This window comes from Colossoma macropomum, unplaced genomic scaffold, assembly GCF_904425465.1.
Source record: "Colossoma macropomum unplaced genomic scaffold, Colossoma_macropomum, whole genome shotgun sequence".
NCBI lineage: Eukaryota > Metazoa > Chordata > Actinopteri > Characiformes > Serrasalmidae > Colossoma > Colossoma macropomum.
The window spans coordinates 7,279,293-7,301,080 of record NW_023494799.1 but is presented as its reverse complement, the minus strand read 5'-3'; the positions used below and the strand labels follow the sequence as shown (position 1 = coordinate 7,301,080).

At 40.3% G+C, this 21,788-nt stretch overlaps 1 protein-coding gene across 8 annotated transcripts in view; it reads left to right on the top strand.

Moving 5' to 3' along the window:
• Nucleotides 1-21,788, top strand: part of patj (PATJ crumbs cell polarity complex component) — a 195,877-nt gene that overhangs the window by 132,940 nt on the left and 41,149 nt on the right. For all 8 annotated transcript variants that reach the window (XM_036585852.1, XM_036585854.1, XM_036585853.1 and 5 more), the window contains exons 29-30: nucleotides 10,610-10,806; nucleotides 15,496-15,587. In XM_036585852.1, coding sequence (XP_036441745.1) covers nucleotides 10,610-10,806; nucleotides 15,496-15,587 — 289 coding nt within the window. The remainder of the gene's footprint in view (nucleotides 1-10,609; nucleotides 10,807-15,495; nucleotides 15,588-21,788) is intronic.

Below are 21,788 nucleotides of genomic sequence, written 5' to 3'. Positions count from 1 at the left end.
GCAGTAAGTAAGAGTCATCAGCTAGATAGGGCCTTAATGTGACAGCAATATCTGCTTCCAATCACAAACTGCTCAGAGGACCGCCTGCTAACTGTGCGCTTGTAAGGTGTAAGACCTTAGCAGACAATAACATTGATTTCACTCTCACATTGAAGGTGCACTGAGGCAGTTTTGCTCTGCATTTTCTTGTACTGTACATCTGAACTCAAGACTTAGTGTTTTTCTGTTGGTAAATATTATTTCAGCATGTTCGAGGCTTGTGCCTTTATCTAGCCACTGTGTATGCTGTTATCATGAAAGGAAGTCTTCCAACACCCCTGAGACACTGACGCACATTATAAGGCTGCTAGTTGCTGAAACATTGCTGGTTTAATCAGAGTTTGAAGTCAGCCACACTTCTGATACCTCCACCCATTTTGGCATGATTTTCCAACTCCATATGTGTGAGGGAGAGAGAAGATTTTGCTTTTTGGTGGACCACCCAGCAAGAGTCACTGACTGACTAAGTGACCGACTGACACCTGTTATTGAAATGCACATGCCATAGTGACCCTTATTAAATGAATTGAGGCAGTCGCCTGCATACTTATACCACAAATGTAGGGCTAAACAACAATAATGACAGAAAGCAGGAAACACAGTTGAATTACATCATTACAAAGGCAACAAAAGCGCTTCCTGATAATGAGTGCAGTAACACGGCAGGTGTCTAGTACTGTGTGTTCTTTTAAGCTACGGCTGTTTTTGACTTCAGTTAGAAATTCTCACATTACAGTATAAACAAAGCAGAGCTATTTAGCATTGTTTCACACTTTTAGGTGATGATGAAGTCATCAAGCACTAATACATGCCCACTAAATGCACCAGAATGTAAATAGGAATAGGGTTTTGATGTCATTTGCTGTTTTTAGGAAATGTTTGTTTGTGCAACTTTAGCTCAGAGTAATGTAATGCTAGTGCTATTAGCCTATATGCTAGCAGCTAGAAAACGAGTGGCTATTTCATATATTTTTACACTCTTGACTTTAGACGATTGTGTAACTGTAGCAAACTGTAGCCATTTTTGTGAGCATGTATGTGAATAGAAATCATTATGCTAATAACAGTCCTATTATTTTATCAGATTTTAAATTATTATTATTATTATTATTGTTATTATTATTATTATTATTGTCACTGTTATTATTCTTATTAGTACCAGTAGCAGTAGAAGTATGATAGAAAGTTAATGTATTTCTTGGTTAAACAAGCTCAGTGAACACTAGGTGGACACTGCAGGCAGGTGGGCTAATGCAGGCTTTTTTATATCCTGTAGATACTTTGTGACACAGATACCATGCAGCTGTTGGGGGTCCAGCAAGACCAACTAGATTTACCTAATCTTATTTCCATGCACACGGCCCACATACTGTGCTTTTAGGCTCATGCGCCAGTTTTGTACTTATTATGTGGGCAGAAAGTGTCGTATTTGCTTTCTCTCTCACTTTGTTTCTCTCTCTGTCTGTCTGAGTCGTTCCCTAATGGATGTCACTTATGTCATCAGACTGCAGCCGCAGTCCTGGATCACCAGCAGTTTCTCTCTATAGGGTGCCTGTATGAGCTCTAATTACTTTCACACACTGCGTGCCCAACACGGATATGACCTGCTCAGTGGTTTGTACACTGCAGGTAGATGTTAGTGGAGCGTAGTCGTTTTCCCTGCAAACCCTAACCTGGACTGGTTTAGCAGAGGTTATTAAAAAAGCACCTTGTCACATTTGCACATGGGCAGTGGCACAAGTACACTAAAGTTCTGCATGTTCTTTACATTTGATGAGCAGCACTGATCTTGCTCTCTGTACAAGATCAATATGCAAAAATGCAGTGTCTCAGTTTGGAGGCGTCCATTGCTGAAGTCTTGAAGTTCGAGATAGAAGGTTTTAATTGTGGACCATGGTTTAGAAGTTTGAAGTGCAGCGATGATTTGTGTCCAGTTATTACCTGGAATGTGCCTGGAAGTCAGTAGAGGAGGCAGTGGCATTCTGAATGACTGTTGTTTTTAAAGGAGCAGAAGTGCAGTGGTGGAAGATCAGTAAAGAGGGGTTTTGTAGTTTGTCATTATATTGAATCAGTATGTGGATGAGGTTTAAGAGGTGACTGTCTTTGGCCTAGCTAATGCATGCCCCTCTGGCATGAACCAGAAGTCAACACAGTGACCTGAACTTGATATTCAGGGCATAGAGATCCATGTGTGGTGAACAGAATACCAGAATAAGACTACATTTGCACTAGCTAATGTCTGCAATGTTCTTCCTTTGGATGTAGTTTCACCAGTTCCACTAACAAATGACCAGTTCCATAGTTTTTGGCAGAAATCTGATTGGTTGTTGGAGCTTGCAGAGCAGCTGAGTTTGAGTTGAGCTAAGATTGAGTGAAGTGAGCAGGATTTAACTTTGTCATTGGCAGCTGTTTATGCTGTTTGTCAGAGGTGTGGACTTGAGTCGTATGACTTGGACTTGAATCCGACTCGGGTCATAAATTTGATGTCTTCAGACTCAACTTGAGAAAATCAAGAAAGACTTGAGACTCGATTTTGACTTCACCACCTGTGACTCTGACTCAGACTTGAGCGCCATGACTTGGAAAGACTCGAGACTCAAAGTGGAAGACGGGACTCTACACAGTCGATTGTTTGTCATGTGAATGAATTCATTTCCGGACGTAAATTGAATAAACAGCCACATCGTCAAATGTCTGTTACTGTGTTTGTGCTCTGTTTATTTTATTTCGGAAGACAAGAGAAGCGTTAGAGCTCAAGTTCGCCTCCTTAAGCCGGAAACAAGCAAAGTGTCAACAGCATCAATGCGCCCTCACTCAGCGCTTTAACTCACTAGGCAAGCTGACCATTTTCCTTATGGTAGCGAAAGAAACAGCTCTCTCTGTTCTCTCTGTTACCAGCTTGTGCAGGTAAAACAAGCCCAACATTCACCACAAAGCTGAAGGTTTTTTTTTTCGTATTGGAATTTGCCGTTCCACCTTAAATGGTGCAGCAGTTACATTCCGGCACCTGACTGCTGCACCATTTAAGGTGGAACGGAAAATTCAAATAAGAAGCTGGTGAAAAAGATGTCAACTTCATCTTTGTACGTTGACCATCATTTCTCTGTCTTTTTGGGAAACTTTGTTCAGCTCAATTCAATTCAGTTTAAACTAGCGGTTGTTTTAGTTGGCTGACCTAGTTTTTATTTTAATCCTTCACTGACTCGGGACTTGATTTGAGACTCTACTATCTTGACTCGGTACAAGTGTGAAGACTTGAGACTGACTTGTTATTTGCAACTTAGTGTCTTGTTCCCACCTCCCCACCTGCTGTTTGTTGGAGCCTGTTTATATGGACCTGTTCCTTTGGACTGAGTATGGAAGAAACTTTCATTGTAGAGTGACAGCTAACCTTTTTCACCAAGACCTTTTAATGTTTTTTTGTTTTTTTTTAACTATCTATAAAACCTGTTGTAGCATCATCAATCAAGATCACATTTTGCTGTCAGCACATCTGTCCATCTGTCAGTTTTCACCTCCCCTCTTCCCTCTCTTTGTCAGTCTTTGTTCTGCAGCCTTTCCTGTGCCGTATACCCCGGATAGAAATCACAAGCCCTCACTTTCTCTCCTCATCCCCAGTGGCCTTCATAGCGAAACATTGATCTTTTCTCTGGTGTCTTGTTCGTAATGATCTAACAGAATGATCGGTCCCAAGGCTTTGATTTTACCACCACCAGCTCACCAAGATTGCATCTAAATCTTTTGAATATATCGGTTGTCCTCAGGGCATGAATTAATAAAAATGCTAGTGGTGCAGTAGAAATGCTGATCTGTGATCAGATTGGCTGATCAGGCTACACTCTTGAGGAGCCTTAACAACAAATCAAAAGTAATCCAGAAAGAGCTTTTTCACTTTTACTCATTGTCTTAGAACCTCCTCTCTTTCCTGTCAGGTGATCTGAGCACAGTTCTCAACTCTGATGAAGACCCCTTTAAGCCAAGATGCTGATCAAATGAGAAAAATGAGGTGCTTTGGGAGGATCAATACAGTGACCTTACACGTCCTGACTCTGTTTTCTTTCTCGTGCTTCAGAATCCACAATGCTGGTAGTAGCTCAGCATAAACTCAAACATCATAGCTTCTGTAAATTCACACTTCATCATATGTTGTTTTTTCATCTTTTTTACACTGTATGAAATTGCCAGCTGCTCTTTACTCTATGTGAACGTTTCTTGATGTATAGATCGATAGAAATGCTCCAAAAGTGCTTCAAGTCTTGTTCTATTAAAATACATGGGAGTTAAGAACATGTTATCTTGGCCTTTTAGAGATAATGTTTTGCTACGACTGTGATGATGTACAGTTCATTAATATAATAACGTCCATATTGCTGCTGTCATGTTTATTTATGCCATTTTAAAATGGCTGCTGTTTTCCATTGTGTTCTATGACAATTGGACCAATTAAAATGTTCCAAAAACTGCATTAAAACTTCTGAACATTCTTTCTTCCCGTAGTTACCGTTTCTAGGATATGAGATTTTGTTGTGACAGTAATGATATACACGTGCAGTTTATTGATAAACATGTATTTGCTCTGTGAAATACAGTCATATGCAAAAGTTTGGGTGCCCCTAATCAAATAATGTTTTGTTGATTTTCTAAGTAAAACTAAGTTCACACATCCTTTACAGAGAACTGCTCATTTTAATGCATCGTTACTGTTTATTTGCTGAATTTAACATGTAGAAAGAAAGTAAAGCATAAAATGGCCTGTGTAAAAGTTATGGCACATTTTAAAATTTGTTAAATATGTTAGACTCAAATGCAAATAAAAAGAAATTGTACGCTGCAAAAGCAGATTGATCTGTTCAGGAAGGGGTCCAAGGCACAGCTCATGTTACAAAATGTTCTTTTGCATGTTGCATGCAATTACACATTTCCACCAGAGAGGTCTCCAAATCCCCAAAATTTACATAGTGCAGCTTTAAGTTTGTTCTTAGTAGAGGGTGTGCCTTTATTTAGAAATTCAACAAAACATGTCATTTGACTTGGGGTAGTCAAACATATGCGTACAACTGTGTCTCAGTAAACAGTGGCTTCTCTAAAGATGTGATGATGCAATGCACGAATAACCCAAACACAATAAAATCATAAGCGCTGTATTGTGTTATCAGTCCGATGCAGATCCTGTTTACTTTGCAAGGTACAGCATCTCTCTCTCTCTCTCTCTCTCTCTCTCTCTCTCTCTCTCTCTCTCTCTCTTCCTTCTTGAATCCCTTCATTTCCAGCAGTTTTATGTGGCTCTTGAGCCTTTTAATTACTCCACTCACATGGTGACAGCCGTAAAGAGCTCCCCTGCAGTAAAAGGAAATTGAAAATGAAAACAGCAGTGGGCTGTCATAGTGAGAAAGGTCACAGTTAGCCCTTCCTCTTACCCACACACACACACACACACACACACACACACACACACACACACAGCCTGATTACTGTAGTTTTAATCAGAAATGCTGCTGAAACTGGCAGACGAGAATATCGAAGCTTGATTGTGTTTCCTAGTGACGTGTGTGTTCATGTGCATGAGAAGGTGTGCCTCACCAGAAGTTCAGATACAGTACATAGTACAGCCTGTACTATTGTGGGATGTCGTAGGGTGAGGGTGAGGTAGCCGTATTGCCTTCAATAAGAAAAAAAAGCTGCATTAATCCTTCACCAGCACACCGTCAGAGCACGTTTTCATTGCACACAGGAAAGAGATCGGAACTCAGGCTGCTTCTTACACTAACAGACTAAGGAACCTCTGAACTGATATCAGTGGCACCTTTCACCCGTAACCCCTTTCAGCATGGCAGGTGATGTAGTAACAACACATTACCTGCAGTACCTGCCGAAACCAGAGAAAATAACCATGCCTTCTGCTCACACATATGTGAGTTAACTTTGTTCATGATATGGTTTGGTCATTTTTAGCATAGTTTGGTAGTTTTTGTCGTAGGTCATCTGTTTCTCTGCATACTTTGTTAGCCCCCTTTACCCTGTTCTTCTGTGGTCAGGACCCCCATGGACCCTCACAGAGCAGGTACTATTTGGGTGGTGGATCATTCTCAGCACTGCAGCAACACTGACGTGGTGGTGGTGTGTTAGTGTGTGTTGTGCTGGTCTGAGTGGATCAGACACAGCAGTGCTGCTGGAGTTTTTAAACACTGTGTCCACTCACTGTCCACTCTATTAGACACTCCTACCTTGTCAGTCCACCCTGTAGATGTAAAGTCAGAGACGATAGCTCATCTGCTGCTGCACAGTTTGTGTTGGTCATCCTCTAGTCCTTCATCAGTGGTCGCAGGACGCTGTATATTTTTGGTTGGTGGACTATTGTCAGTCCAGCAGTGACACTGAGGTGTTTAAAAACTCGAGCAGCACTGAGAATGATCCACCACCCAGATGCTCTGTGAGGGTCCATGGGGGTCTTGACCACTGAAGAACAGGGTAAAGGGGGCTAACAAAGTATGCAGAGAAACAGATGGACTACAGTCTGTAATTGTAGAACTACGAAGTACACCCATATAGTAAGTGGAGCTGATAAAATGGACAGTGAGTGTAGAAACAAGGAAGTGGTCATAATGTGTGTGTGTGTGTGTATGTGTATGTATGTATATATATATATATATATATATATATATATATATATATATATATATATATATATATATATGTGTGTGTGTGTATATATATATATGTGTGTGTGTATATATGTAAAAACCACTTCCGTGTTAACATTTTAGTTACCAAGTTTATCAATTAATGGAAATATAGGTGGAAGTCATATTGAAAGGTTTGGCACCTTCCTGCTTTGAGAGCGATGTTGGTATTCATCTTGGAGACTGTAAAAAAAATCCTTCAGAGTTTTCCTCTCCTCACTGGAGCCCTTTGAGGGCCATCCAACGAAAGCCTTATGAAAGATGAGCAAATCTACAGAGCACCTCAAAGAGAGTTATTTCAGCAGCACACCTGCCATTTTTTAGTAATGACTTATGGGAATTGGAGTCCTTGGATGGTTCGTGGAGTGTTATTATTAGCCGCTGATAAGAGAGAGGCCTGCATATGCTGGTCTGGGCAAATTCCAAATGTCTCTTCCAAATGTATCTGGAAGTGGTGTATGAGTTTATATTAAAGATGAAAACATGATGCAGTGATCGAAACTTTAACTGTGCTGGCATTTGAGCCTCTGAGGAATGTGGACAGACACTCCAGTCTTTGGTACTCTATTAACTGTTCCAGCTTCCAGTATTTGAGTACTGAAATTTAATGTGACACTTCTGCTCGTATTTGAGAGTATTTACGCATGTATATCGTATTAGATCTGGCTCTATGAAACATGAGTGCCCTAGCGTAAGTGTGTTGCTCCAGGGTGCCTTAGTAAGGACACGAGTAAGAAGCCAGATGCAGTGCGGCTGCACTAACTGCCCAAGGTCATTTTACCAGGTCCAGAAACAGTGAAAAAGTGAAAGTTCTCTGACAAAGTAACATGTTGGTATATCGTTCACTGAGAAAACACTTTGTGAAAAAGACAACAAGCTGGTTAGTTCAGTTAGCTCATTAGTTAATCTGAGCTAACAAGAGGCAGCCTGTGTTACTCATTCAACACAGAAACCAATGGATTTCACTGGGCTGTTTTGTAAATAAACCAGGTTTTGAATGTAGTCCTGTACTGATGTAGATTGTCAGGCATTTTAAACGGAAAGTCCACCAAAATTCTGTCATTTTGTTCGTTCATCAGTAAAACATCAGTAATACAAACTCAATGTGCATTTCCTGAAGGAAACGGATGGTTGCGCAGCTTAAATGATTCCCACTTCCTGCTAGGTTGTTGCTAGGTGATTGCTATGGGGTTGCTATGTGGTTGCTAGGTGGTTGCTATGGTGTTGTTATGGTATCCTAGGTGGTTGCTGTGGTGTTGCTATGTGTTTGCTAGGGTGTTGCTAAGTAGTTGCTGTGGTGTTGCTAAGTGGTTGCTAGGTGGTAGCTATGGTGTTCTTATGGTATCCTAGGTGGTTGCTAGGTGGTTGCTGTGGTTGCGTAAGTCCACTGCCACCTTATATTTCCTGCTACCTTAACTTTACTGCTACCTTAAATCATTGCTGCCTTAAATCCACTTCCACCTTAAATCCACTACCACCTTAAATCTCCTGCTACCTTAAATCTCCTACCTTAATGTGTTTTGTATCTAGAACCAAATGAATGGCTGCAGCTACTACAGGCATTTTCAGTTCAATGCAATTTATTGTCATTAACACAATATGCAGGCAAATATGTAAACGAAAAGAGAGCTGCAGTTTCACCAAGGATAGTGCAAGGGCAAAAGTGCATATATGACATAAGTATAGATAAGAACATACAAGGTACAAGTGCATAAGTACATTTTGGCGTTTTTCTGACAGAAGTCACCTTTTGACGTGACCTTAATCACTTATACTCTGATACATTTCTTTATTCGAACATTGTTGATAGGATGATACAACAATACTTTGCTAGCTAATTCTGGGCTCGGAGGAACAGGTCCACTTCAGTATGGAACATCAATTTTTGCTGCTGTGTTGTGGTTTTCCCACTACTGTGTGTTTAGATTGCATGAAATTGCATTAGATACACATTGGAGATAACCGTGTCTGTGCAGACGTCACCAGCTCACTTCTATAAATAATGACACCTGTTGTGGATAAATCCAGAAATAGAGTTGCGTTTCAAAAGTGTGATGCAGTTGGAGCTACAGAAGCATGATTGTAGTCTCATCATATTGCAGCAAATGGGAAATTCACAGAGCAAGTATATAGCTCGGTCAGCTAGGAGCAATGCTGTGTAAATGCACATTGGGTAGTAAGTGCAGTTGATAAAATCACTGACTACAGAAAATGTATGTTATCAATCTTCTACTCACTTTCCGTTCACAGTGACTGAGTAGTACGACAGAACAGGGTGGACGTTCAGCGGTAGATGCAGCAAAGTCATTGCTAACAGCAGTAAGCATGTCTTGGGGGAAAAACTCTGCAGTCTTTGTGTTCTTTCAGAGATGCTAAATCATTTAATGCTGTTTTTCAGTGGAGCTCTCTTTGAATGATCTGACAGATCTTTGTCCAGCTCCAGGCCTTTTCTCTAGCTGCAGTCCGATGGGTGCGGATTTTGTGTGAGAGTTATAGCTTTGGACAGTTTCAGAGATTTAATGCCACACTTCATTCAGTGCAGCCCAGCAGTAGATGATTTGGAGCAGATGTGCAGTGTATTCTTCATTTCTTGGATAAATGATTTGAGCTTGAGTCATCACCACCTCGCTCCTAATAACACAGTCCAACTAAAGCCTCTTAAAATTCCCTCCTCATACGGACTCAAAACCCCAAAGCGTGGGCCTTACGTGCTGCTTTTGAACAGCTCAGGTGAAAGTGTGAGGTGTTGTCCACTCAGCCATCCCCAAATAGCGAAGGTTTATTAAAAAAATTAAACCTACGCCCAAATCCTCAGTCCTTTAAATCCAGACTGAGCTTAATCCCCCTCTACAGTGTTATACATGTAAGAAAATAGTTGCTGAAAATATGTGAGAAGACTGTGAACTGTGTAGTACTGAATCGTGAAGTTAGACTGTCCCACTATTTTTCTTCATTTTTGTGTTCAGGAATTTTGGCGGGCCTGAAATCATGGCTCGATGACGCACTGGTGCCATGTTTAGCGTGCTCCACTTACTATATAGGTGCACTTTGTAGTTCTACAGTTACAGACTGTAGTCCATCTGTTTCTCTGCATACTTTGTTAGCCCCCTTTTACCCTGTTCTTCAGTTTTCAGGACCCCCATGGACCCTCACAGAGCAGGTACTATTTGGGTGGTGGATCATTCTCAGCACTGCAGTAACACTGACATGGTGCTGGTGTGTTAGTGTGTTGCGCTGGTCTGAGTGGATCAGACACAGCAGTGCTGCTGGAGTTTTTAAACACCTCAGTGTCACTGCTGGACTGACAATAGTCCACCAACCAAAAATATCCAGCCAACAGTGTCCTGTGGGCAGCGTCGTGTGACCACTGATGAAGGACTAGAGGATGACCAACACAAACTGTGTAGCAGCAGATGAGCTATCGTCTCTGACTTTACATCTACAAGGTGGACTGACAAGGTAGGAGAGTCTAATAGAGTGGACAGTGAGTGGACACTGTTTAAAAACTCCAGCAGCACTGCTGTGTCTGATCCACTCGTACCAGCACAACACACACTAACACACCACCACGTCAGTGCTGAGAATGATCCACCACCCAAATAGTACTTGCTCTGTGAGGGTCCATGGGGGTCCTGACCACAGAAGAACAGGGTAAAGAGGGCTAACAGAGTATGCAGAGAAACAGATGGACTACAGTCTGTAACTGTAGAACTACAAAGTGCACCTATATAGTAAGTGGAGCTGATGAAATGGACAGTGAGCGTAGAAACAAGGAGGTGCAGTATGGGTTCTTATGTAATGTATTATATTTTTTGTTAGCATTACTGTAAAGGTCAGTGTTTAGAGTGTGTCCTTCACGCTGAGTGTCTGTCTGTCCTGTGTTTGTGTAGAGGGGATCAGGCAGAAGTACGGGGAGCTGCCGGGGGAGCTGCTGCTGGTGGAGTTGGAGAAGGACCGGCAGGGTTTGGGTCTCAGTCTGGCGGGAAACAGAGACCGCTCGTGCATGAGCATCTTCGTGGTGGGCATCACCCCTGGGGGGCCAGCCAGCCGCGACGGACGCATCAGAGTGGGGGATGAGTTACTAGAGGTGAGCGCACACACCCCCCAGGGATTAGTGTGTGAGTGGCGTTTACTCTGTGTGTGACTGTGAACATCCATAATCCACTCACACACACACTCACACCACCGTCAGAGTGAGTGATTCTCTTAAAAGCATCAGAGAGCATTTCTCTCTCTATCTCTCTCTCTCTCTCTCTTTTTCTCAATCTATCATGCCTTTTCTCTCTATTGCACTCTCTTTTCACTCTGTTTGTCATGCTCTTTCTCTCCATCTCACTCTCTCTTGCTCTCCCTCCCTCACTCTGCTCTCTTTCCTTCTTTCATTTACATACCCTCTTTTTCTCTTTCTTTCTCCCTCTTCTTTCTTTCTCTCACTTTCTTTTTCTCTCTTCTTCTTTCTTTTCTGTCTTTCTCTCTCCCCCTTTTTTGTACTTCTTTTTCCTCTCATTCCGTCTTTCTTTCCTCTTCTTCCTTTTTCTTACTTTTCTCTTTTCTCTCTCTCTTGCTCTTCCCCCTCTCTTTCCTGTCTTTCTCCCTCCTCTTTCCTTCTTTGACTTATATATCCTATTTTTTCTCTCTCCTCTTTCCCTCTCTCCCTTTCTCTCATTCTTCCTTTTTCTTTCTTCTTCATTTTCTTTCTCTCTCCACTCTCTTTCTCCCTTTCTATTTTTCTTGCTCCTTCTCTCTCATTTTCTCTTGTTCTTCCTTTTCTTTTTTCTTTCTCTCCCTCTCTCTTTTTGTCTCCTCTTTCTCTCTTTCTCTAGACACTCTCTTGCTTTGACTCTTTCTTGCTCTCTTTTCTCTCTCCCTCTCTCTCTCTCCTCTCTCTCTCTCTCTCTCTCTCCCTCCCTCTCCCTCTCCATCTCTTTCTCTGGGTAATAGTCATTTCGTGTTGAGACCACTCTCATCCACAGGGAAAATGAGAGGTTTCCATCACTGTCATTTTCATTCACTGCTGTTGCTCTCAAACACATGCATGCACGCGCACACACACACACACACACACACACACACACACACACACACACACACACACACACATACATAAACAAGCTCTTGGGCTTAAAAGATGTCGCCCCTTGCAGAATAAACATGGAGAGGTGACCTTTGTCTGATCCGGGTCATCCAGGACTCTCCAATGCTGAGGAAATAAGTTTCAAACTTCAAGAAATATTCCAGTGTTTTTTAAACCTAATCTGTGTGCTGCTTCTGTAGCATATGGCTGATTGCCATCAGCATATTTCGCTTTATTTAGAAAAGAAAAAAGTAAAAAAGCGAACTCATTTTTAATGAAGGAAATTGGGCAGGGGCTCTCGCTTCAGTGCGTGTCCATTGGCTTCCACTGTAAGTGTGTTTTGAGGGTTTGTGTTTTCTGTGGTAATCAAGATGCAACAGTCATAGGGAAAAGTTTGGGAACCTCTGATTAAATTAGAGCAAAACAAAAAAAATGTGTTCAGTGCAGGCGTCTGTTAGCAGACGTGGCAAATCCGGTGGTTGGCGTTTTCCTCCAAGCGTATTCGGCTGTCCAGTGACGTTGCATGAACATTAGTTTGAAAAGATGCGGTGGCGCTTCACAGGTCTCGGCGGAAGCCTGTGCTAGCCTTCACCCTCCTAGTGTTCGTGGTATCGTGTGACTGGGGGAGTCCTAACTAGTGCGTGGAACTGGATATGACTAAATTGGGGGAAAAAAAGAAATGTGTAATAATTAAGTGTGTTCTCTGTGTACTTGTATTCACGTAACCTGTAATTTGACTAGGGGTGTTCAAACTTTACGACTGGTACATACCAGAGATACGTGTCTCTGCAGTGTTTTGAACCGGCTGAGATGTCATCTCTGGACGTCCTCATTTTAGCATACAAGCCAGTTATTCATTTCAGAATTGTCTTAATTTGAAATGCCACTATGAATATTTTACAGAGGTCCTCAGTTCATCTGGCTTTCTATCCTACCGCCCCCCCCTCCCCCCCGCCCTTCTGTCTGTTTCTACACTCCTCATTTCTGTTGTGTAATGTTTTTTTCTCCCTCTCCCTCTCCCCCTCCTCTCTTCTGACCCTCATCTCTGCCAGGCCAGCTCCATTCATTACAGCAGCGTAACTGCCAGCATGAAAAATTAATGCGTGCAGTGCAGCTTGTACTGCTGGAACGCTGTAGCCATTACTGCGTACAGTACAGACACCAGCCCTATCATAGCTGGTTATCCTTCACAAAATCTCACATTTTTCTGATGTCTCTCTCTGACCGGCCTCAGTTTAGTGCGACTTGGCTGGAGTTTTTTTCATACTTCATCTTTATGATGAGCATCAGATTGCCTATTGATTCAGCACTTTGGTTGGTGTAGCAGAAAGAGGCCTTGAAAGCTGCCTTGCTGAAGCAGAAATCAGTGGGCTCTGAAATTTGGCTAATGTCTGCTTCCATTAGACCTAGACACAGTGCTGCATTAGTCACGATCGCTGCCAAACGATTCTGTCTCAGATGAATGGAGCTGTAATTATGAGCACGCCTTCGTAAGCTGGAGAGTTTGTATCGTAGGGCGATGCACTCTTTCACTGCTCCGCCACGTCCGTGTGCCCTGAGATTTGTTACTGCAAGGATGGCATTTTTCTTACCCTGTTTCATTCCTATATTTATTACAGCAATCACAGATGCTGCCATGGACTTTTTCAGTTACAAATGAAGAAGCAGCCTTGCTCTCTTCAGATTCCAGGCTTTTTCACATTCTAAGGCATTGGTCACCAACCCCCCTGAAGAGTCATGTAGCTCCAATACTTCGCCTTGCCCCTCTATCTCAACACAAATCAGGACACCCTACCACTAGGCGTGAACGCGCAAGACAGAGGGCTAAGGGCTAAGTGGTAGGGTCAAGGGGTGAAATGGATTTGGCCTTTACTTGCTGCCCCTCCTTAACCAACACTACTGCTTCTAATTCCGCCAGTCACAGATTTCTTTCTTTCTTTCTTTCTTTCTTTTCTGTGTTAATTAGCTGGAGGTGTGGCAGATTCTCATTCAGCATAGAACTGTGTGATAAAAGTTTGAATAGAGCTCTAATTAGGCCTGACATTTTGGTCTGAATCCGAATATAGCTAGAAAATTTCTGGAGTTCAAACTGACCCAAGTTCAACAAAAGTTTTTTTTGAAACAGGTTAAATTACTGTTTAGGAGTGGTAATAGTCATCATTGGATCATGGATATTTAAAATAAAAAATAATACCAAATGATTTAAGCAACGTTTAGTTCCGATGACTCTCTGGTTGAGGAGCGTTCTAGCCATTCTGTTCTCACAGCAACTATATCATTCCACTGAACACCGGTAGCTAAGTAACAACTGGTTTGCAGCTAGCCATGAGTACGTTTCAACATTACCACATACAAGAAGAAACAAATACATTAGATTACTTCTATAAAAGGATATTTGTCCTGAGTCTTACAGTAGGACCACATCAAACTTTGAACCAGTTGTTAATCGATAGCTGTGATGAACCAAGTGAACAAAAACAAACAGAATACAGTTCACCAAACAAGATGAGCTGTGAAGTGCTTTTTCAGAAGTATTGAAAAAGCTGAGCAGAACAGTTTGAGACAGTTTAATTGCTTTTTAGGTCTGTGATAGCGCAGTGATGTTGGTTTTGTGTTGGACATTTGTCAGATTTTTAACATTCTCATTTCGATTTCTAATGAAATATACATCCAAACTTATCAAGCCTACATTTTCTCACTCCTCAGAAGACAGAAGTGATCACAACCGAACATATATTTAAAAAATTCTGTCGTTGAGTTTCTTTAAACATTTGGAAACGCAGATTGCCAACGCTTTTTTCAACGGACCGTCTAAAAAGTGTATAACATGGATGACTTTCTACATTTTATTTCATATATATTAAGCTAAAAGAAGCTAAAAGAGCCCAAAACACATTTCACCAGATGTTCAGTTTGGACATATGGAGAATGGTTTAAATCATATTTAATGAATAGATGATTCTCGGTGTTACTGTGAATTCATTCATCAAAAAAAAAAATGTTGACCTTTTTTGGAATCCCACAAGGGTCAGTTTTAGGGCCTTTTCTTTTCTCTTTTTCTCATGTTTACACACTTAAAAATGATGGTTCTTCAAAGAAAATGATTCTATATGGAATCATGAACAGTCAAAGAACACGTTGCATGATGAAAGGGTTCTTTGCATCATGAAAGCATTCTTCAGATTGATGGTGAATGTGCTGTAGATGGTTCTGTATAGAACCTGTTTGAAAAGCGTTATATAATACCAAAAAGGGTGCTTCTCTTATTACAAGCTTGACAGTCGTAACCTATTGGAGCTACATAGAACCCTGTTCAAAAAGGTTCTATATAGAACCATCTACAGCACATTCTCCATCAATCTGAAGAACCCTTTCACAATGCAAAGAACCCTTTAATCATGCAAAGAGTTCTTTGTGCTAAACAAATGGAGGATATTAAAGTTCACAAATTTACTAATACAAGTGAAAATCCCACCAAGCAAGCTTTTTTGAGTGTTGCAGTGATGTCCGGAGACTTCCACACAAAAGCTCTGCGGCCTTCTGCTGTTTAATTCCAGTCATGTTCTAATGAGTACTTTCGAGAATACAGATTAGAATCGATCTTAGGGTCAAGTTCATCATTTGAAACACTTACATAATTGACCCAGGCGATATCGTCCTCCTTTGAATTTTAATGATGGTCTTTTTTTATTTGGCATTCAGATCAACAACCAGGTGCTTTATGGGAGGAGTCACCAGAACGCTTCAGCCATAATAAAGAGCGCTGCATCTAAGGTGAAGCTGGTGCTGCTCAGGTGAGAGAACATTACCCACACGCCCACACATGCAGTTCAAATGGGCTCCCTACACACCTGTACCTATATATACTTACTACTATATATATACTTACTTATATAATAATCTTATATATACATATATAGATAAAAGATTATATTCCAAGGGTGACACTTTGTAAGTATCTACATGTAATAAGAATTATCTAGGTCTAAGCCTAACCCTGACCTTAACCTATGTAACCAAAACAAAGTCAGGCCCATTTATTAGATCCTGTCCTGTTCTTCTCTCTTTTTCCTACATTTTTTGTACTGAAACTGTACAAAAACAAACATGTGCACACACATGGTACCAAAACTAGTACTAAAACTCAGAGAAAGCTGCTTTATAAGAAGCACACATCAAAGAGAGTTCATATCACTCCTGTTTTGAAAGCACTGCACTGGCTACCTTTTTAAATCTTTCGGGATAGATTTTAAAGTTCTGCTACTAGTTTTTATGGCTCTAAATGACATAAATGCACCACTTACATCATAAGAATGTCTGTCTGTTTATGTTCCAGCATGTGATCTTAGATCTGCAGATACTGACCTTCTACAAACACCTTCTGTAAATACAGGAAACATGAAGAGATGCTTTCAGTTATTATGTTTCTAAACTGTTCCACCTTTTATTAGACACTCAGGCTCGGTACATAAATTTACATTTAAAACTGTATCTCTGTAACTTAAATCAAACTGTTGATTTGATCTGTCATTTTCTTATGTGATTTGAAATAAATACTCCTAATTTCTTCTATTACTGATAAGCCTTATTATCTATCTGTAGAACTTTGAGCTGCCAGCATGAAATGTTCTATAGAAACAAAGTTGATTATTATTATTATTAGCAGTATTATTAGCACTATTATTATTACATACAGTTAACGAACACAGAGGCTGTTCTCTTATTCTGCTTAACAAACCATTCACTGCTCCTCTGCTTTTCTGTTCCACTTGTAAATGACTTTCATTTCAGAATGCTTTTCTTCTTTTGGGGATAATGGCTTAGTGTTTGCCATTGCCCTACATTCAAGCTATTAGTGTTTAACAAATTAGGAAGAAGTTTGAGGGATTTTTAAAAGCCGTCTGATGGTTCTTAAGCACCTTTTACTTTCATTCCGTCAAGTCAACCTCACTGATCTGCTAATAGCAAGGCAACTAAGAATGCAAATAACTTTTGCATTAGCCCAATATATAAATGAACCTCATTATTCATACCAAAAGAATACTGTGCAGTATAAAATCACTTTAGAGCGGCCTGCCTAGATAGAGACACTGTTGTACTCAAGAAGCTTTTCCGGAGATGTACATTTTTTTCTGTTTTGAGCACTGCTTTATAACCATTGTGAAGAAAATATAATGTTCAGATCCTCTCATGCGTGTAGTCACAAGAAGTTTTTGCGTTCCTTGTTTCTTTACTATTCAAAATGTAATTACAAGAGTTATGCATTAAATTTCACTTACATCTGATTTACATTCTCTATTGATAGGCTAGATTCTGCACGTTTGTCTGTTTTTTCAGTGTCAATTTTTTTTTTTTCTGCAAAACATGACAGGTTTTATATACTTGTTAACAATAAGTGTGGCTAAAATCCTGAACTCAATAATTAAGTGACCCTTATTACCCCCACAATGGGGAAATTTCACCTCTGCATTTTAACCTATCTGTGCAGTGAAGCACCACATACACACTAGTGAAAACACACACTAGGGGGCGGTGAGCATGCTTGCTCTGAGCGGTGGGCAGCCCTATCCACGGCGCCCGGGGAGCAGTTGGCGGTTAGGTGCCTTGCTCAAGGGCACTTCAGAAACATACGGTCAGCTCAGGATCGAACCGGTGACCTTCCAGTCACAAGTCTGATTCCCCTAGAAGTACATACTTTTGGCCATATAGTGTATGTTATATTATCAGCATTATGTAAGTCTGTTATTTTGCCCCAGAATGTGTCACGATACAGCCTCAGGAGAAAAAAAATCAGTGTCACCTGACAGATGGTATGTCAAATCTGGCAGTTGCAGCCTTTATGATAAATGACACTTATTGGAATAAGTGTTTACACATGTTTATGTTGGTTTGTGTCATTTGTCTTATGTCTTATGAATAGTCTTATGAACTCTGCTCTGCATTTTTAATGCAGATCATTGCATTTGTGGAAAGATTGATCTGTAACGTGTTTATTAATCTCATTTTCTCTTTATGTGCTGGGTTGCCGAGTTAGACACAGATATTTGCAGGTAATATCATTGTATGCCTTTAGATAAAAGATTAGCTTAAACAGGCTAACATGATGCCTGAGAGAGATTGTTAAAATGACTAATTATGTCAGCGCATGCAGTGTGACTTCTGCGCTTTGTGAAAGAAAAATAGTTTTATTCTCTAACTGAACAAGTGCTGTTGTGATTCGTCTTTCTTTGGGGACCACTGCTCACAGTATAGCAGCAAGTGGTAATTGGGTAGTCTACATAACAAATGATGGCCTATAAAGTCTATTGAAGCTGTGCATAAATCTCCCTGACATGAAATGTAGCAGCTGAGGTTGCCTGTAAAACCCATAATGGCCCGTGTGCAAGTAGTGCATACATATTTTAAATATTTAACCCTTTGATAAACATATTTACCATTTCATAAAATACTTGGGTTGACTAATGATGAATGAATGGAGTATTCCACATCAGAGGATCTGCCCTTTTGGTCAAAGGAAGGCGTCTTCGACCATCTGACTAGCTATCTTCATGTGAAACTCTATCTGTTATTGTCTTACCATTTAATGTTTTCAGATTCTAGAAAGAGCTGTCCTTGGCTTGACTAAGCTAACAAAACTATACATCTGTAGGGTTTTAGTGCAGAAATTTCATAACAGAAATTCAAGAAGTGAAAGAAAATGGTTAATTATGATTATGAAACAAGTGACGCAAGAAGAACTGGAATAAAAAGAATGTGAAGATCTAAACAGAATTCGCAGTCAGTACTTTGGCTTTGGTTGAGCTTCAAACACTACCCGTCAACAGTGTGCATACATTGCAAAGCAGTTAATATTTTATTTTTGGGGAGAAATCGCATACTTTTATCCTTTTTAATGTGGACAAGTTCAGTAAAATTTCATTCAAGTTGTACTGTTGCTTAAATACTGCTCTAATGCAGTAGATATATTGCCCAGCTTTTTGCTGTTGCTGTTATTGGCAGCTGTAACAAAATATGGTGTAATTCATTATTAATTATTCCTAACTCATAGCTTATTGAAGCAATGGAGAAATTTTGTGAAAAGCTTGAATTCTAAACTTTGAATCCATATCCATGCAGGGCTCCAGACTGGCTTTTTTAAGTCTTAGAACCATCCCAAAAAATACCGTCAGCTGTCCCAAAGTAAAAACTGACCACCCAAAACATTAAACTGCTTTGTTTACAGGAGATGTTGACTGTTGTAAATTGCCATGTTAATGACACACTCTAATCACTTACAACAGCTAGGGACATGGTCAGCGTAGACTAAATTATGATCAAAGTAAATGTTTTCTGCTTGTGAAGAGCTGACATTGAGTGCATTTACATGGACTTAATAATCTGATAACTGCAGAAAATCAGATTTTGTCATTAATTCGAAAAATGCATTTATATGCTCTTGATGGGGAAACTCCGGGTCTACATGGATCAGGCAGTAATCAGATTTCTGCTTTACAACCAGCCAATTTTTTATTTATTTTTTTTAAACCTGCACCACTTTAGATTAGATTACATTAAGATTAAGTGACCCTTATGAGTCCGACAACGGGGAAATTTCACCTCCGCAATCCACTTACACGCTAGTGAAGACACACTAGGGGGCAGTGGGCACACTTGCCCGGAGCGGTGGGCAGCCCTATCCGCAGTTGGGGGTTAGCTGCCTTGCTCAAGGGCACTTCACTCGTCCTGCCCGCTCAAGGGTTCGAACCGGTGACCTTCCGGTCACAAGGCTGGTACCCTAACCTCCAGTCCACGACTTTACCTGAAAATATGATCATACATCATCTAGAAGATGAGGAATTTTTAAATCCTTCATTTCGCCAAGCATGCATTTGGTTTCAGTGTCGCTCCAAAAGTGTTTTGATACGTCTCGCCTATTTCTGGTACTGAGGTTGGAGTTCACATGCACTGAGAAATCTGATTACGAAGCTAAAATCCAGCTCTCTTTATCAGATTTCTTAATCGGATTTCTAGACCTTACTCTGGTATAAGAAATCAGAGTGTGGTGTTTACGTGATCATTTAAATAATCAGATAACTGCAGGAATCCGATTATGATTAGATTATTGAGTGCATGTAAACACACTCATTGTTGCATATGGAACTTTTTTGGTATGAGAGTGATGCTTAGATAGAGTAGCCACTCCGACTTCTGTCATTTATACCAGGATTTCTTATCCTGTGTGAATCAGTCATGAACATTATCAACGTCCCGTGGTAAAATTACCTCATGTGTCCATTAAAACGAATCCCCTCTGAATAGTCCTTAAGTCAGGAAAGTCTTCTGAAGGTGTGTGTGCTGTGTGTATTGTTTGTTACAGTTTCTGTGCTTTGACCCAGGAGGTTAATCTCGCTCGACTTGACCCACTACCCTGCCTTTTCGAACTGTTTCACTGCGTCTCTAATCAGCCTCTGAAAACTGCTCCCAGATCAGCTATTAATCTGAGCCTATGGGCACAGCTGGGCAGGATAAACTGGCTCTGAGCTCAAGGTCCTGATTTGAGCAGCAGCAGTTGTGGAAAGAGCAGGAATCACTGTCAGTGAATGGATCACGCATTAAGAGTCTGATTACTGAATATTAGAGAACATCAGTGCTGTACCGACAGCTGATATGAGATATTTGTGTGTGCACGTGTGGCCTTGAGTGGAATTGTTTATGATGTATCACCAGGAGTAACAGCAACACTTTGGAATCTGTGATGCATAATGTAAAATACTGGATTCATGATTCGGTATTCTCATGATCTTTTCTACTAAATTCAAATGAAGGAAAATGGTGAATATGTTGTTGCACAACTTATTAGCAACACTAGACCTGGGAGGCAGGGGGATTATTCGAGCTGGTCATTTGGGTGCTCATAATTAATAGACTATCCACAATGTGTGTGTATATATATATATATATATATATATATATATATATATATATATATATATATATATATATATATATGTATGTGTGTGTGTGTGTGTGTGTGTATATATATATATATATATATGTATTTATATTTATATGTGTGTATTTATATTTATATGTGTGTATATTTATATATACACACACATGAAAAACTGTAAGTGCAACAACTACGAAAAAGCTATTTATCTGCTCTGTAAACATTTATTTCTCCATAAAAAACAATATTAGAATAAATGCAGATTATATTAATATAGTAAGTGTTTTTTATGTATCTAAGTGTGTTTTTTTAACCCTTTCCAAACCTCTCTTTGTGGCATGTTTCATCCAACACCTGCTTTGGCTAATCAATACTTTATTAAATTAGATATAGTGATGAAAATGAACTCATTCCATGTGATGACTGGGGCCAAGAGAAGTTTTGAACCAAATTTTTTTCTTTAAACTATCATGCAAGATTTCAACCTACTTTTTTGAAAATATGAAACTCATTTTTACTGTATTTGTATATTTACCTTTATTCTTATAATATATGGTGATTCTACAAGCTAAAAACCCCCTTTTAGCCAAGATAAACTGTTTTAAACAATGTGCTTCGGTGTATAAGCACTTAAGCAGCGAGTGATTGAGATATCCAGTGTTGCAGAGACAGTTTGACCTTTGTGTTTGTCAAAAATGACAAATTTCCGAATAACACCTGGATGATACACCTAGATATTATCTTGGGAATTTCATCTCATTAATTTGAATCAACAGGAAGTGGCAGCCCAATTCCAATCCATCAAGAAAGCCTTGGCGTGTTTGTCATAAATGAAATGACTTCCTCAGATTGTTTCTGGAGTTAGTCTAATTCAGCTCCTGTAGGAAGCCATCAGTGATTTCACAGGGGTTTTGATGACGGGATGCTGCGGAGGCGGCACTAACCCGTATGAATAATGTCTTATTGTATCAAAGGTCGTTTGTCAGAGGCTGATGCGATGTCACGGGAATAGGGGGCCCGTGAGTGCATTGCCATGGAAACGATGGTGGGCGGCAGACAGGAAGAA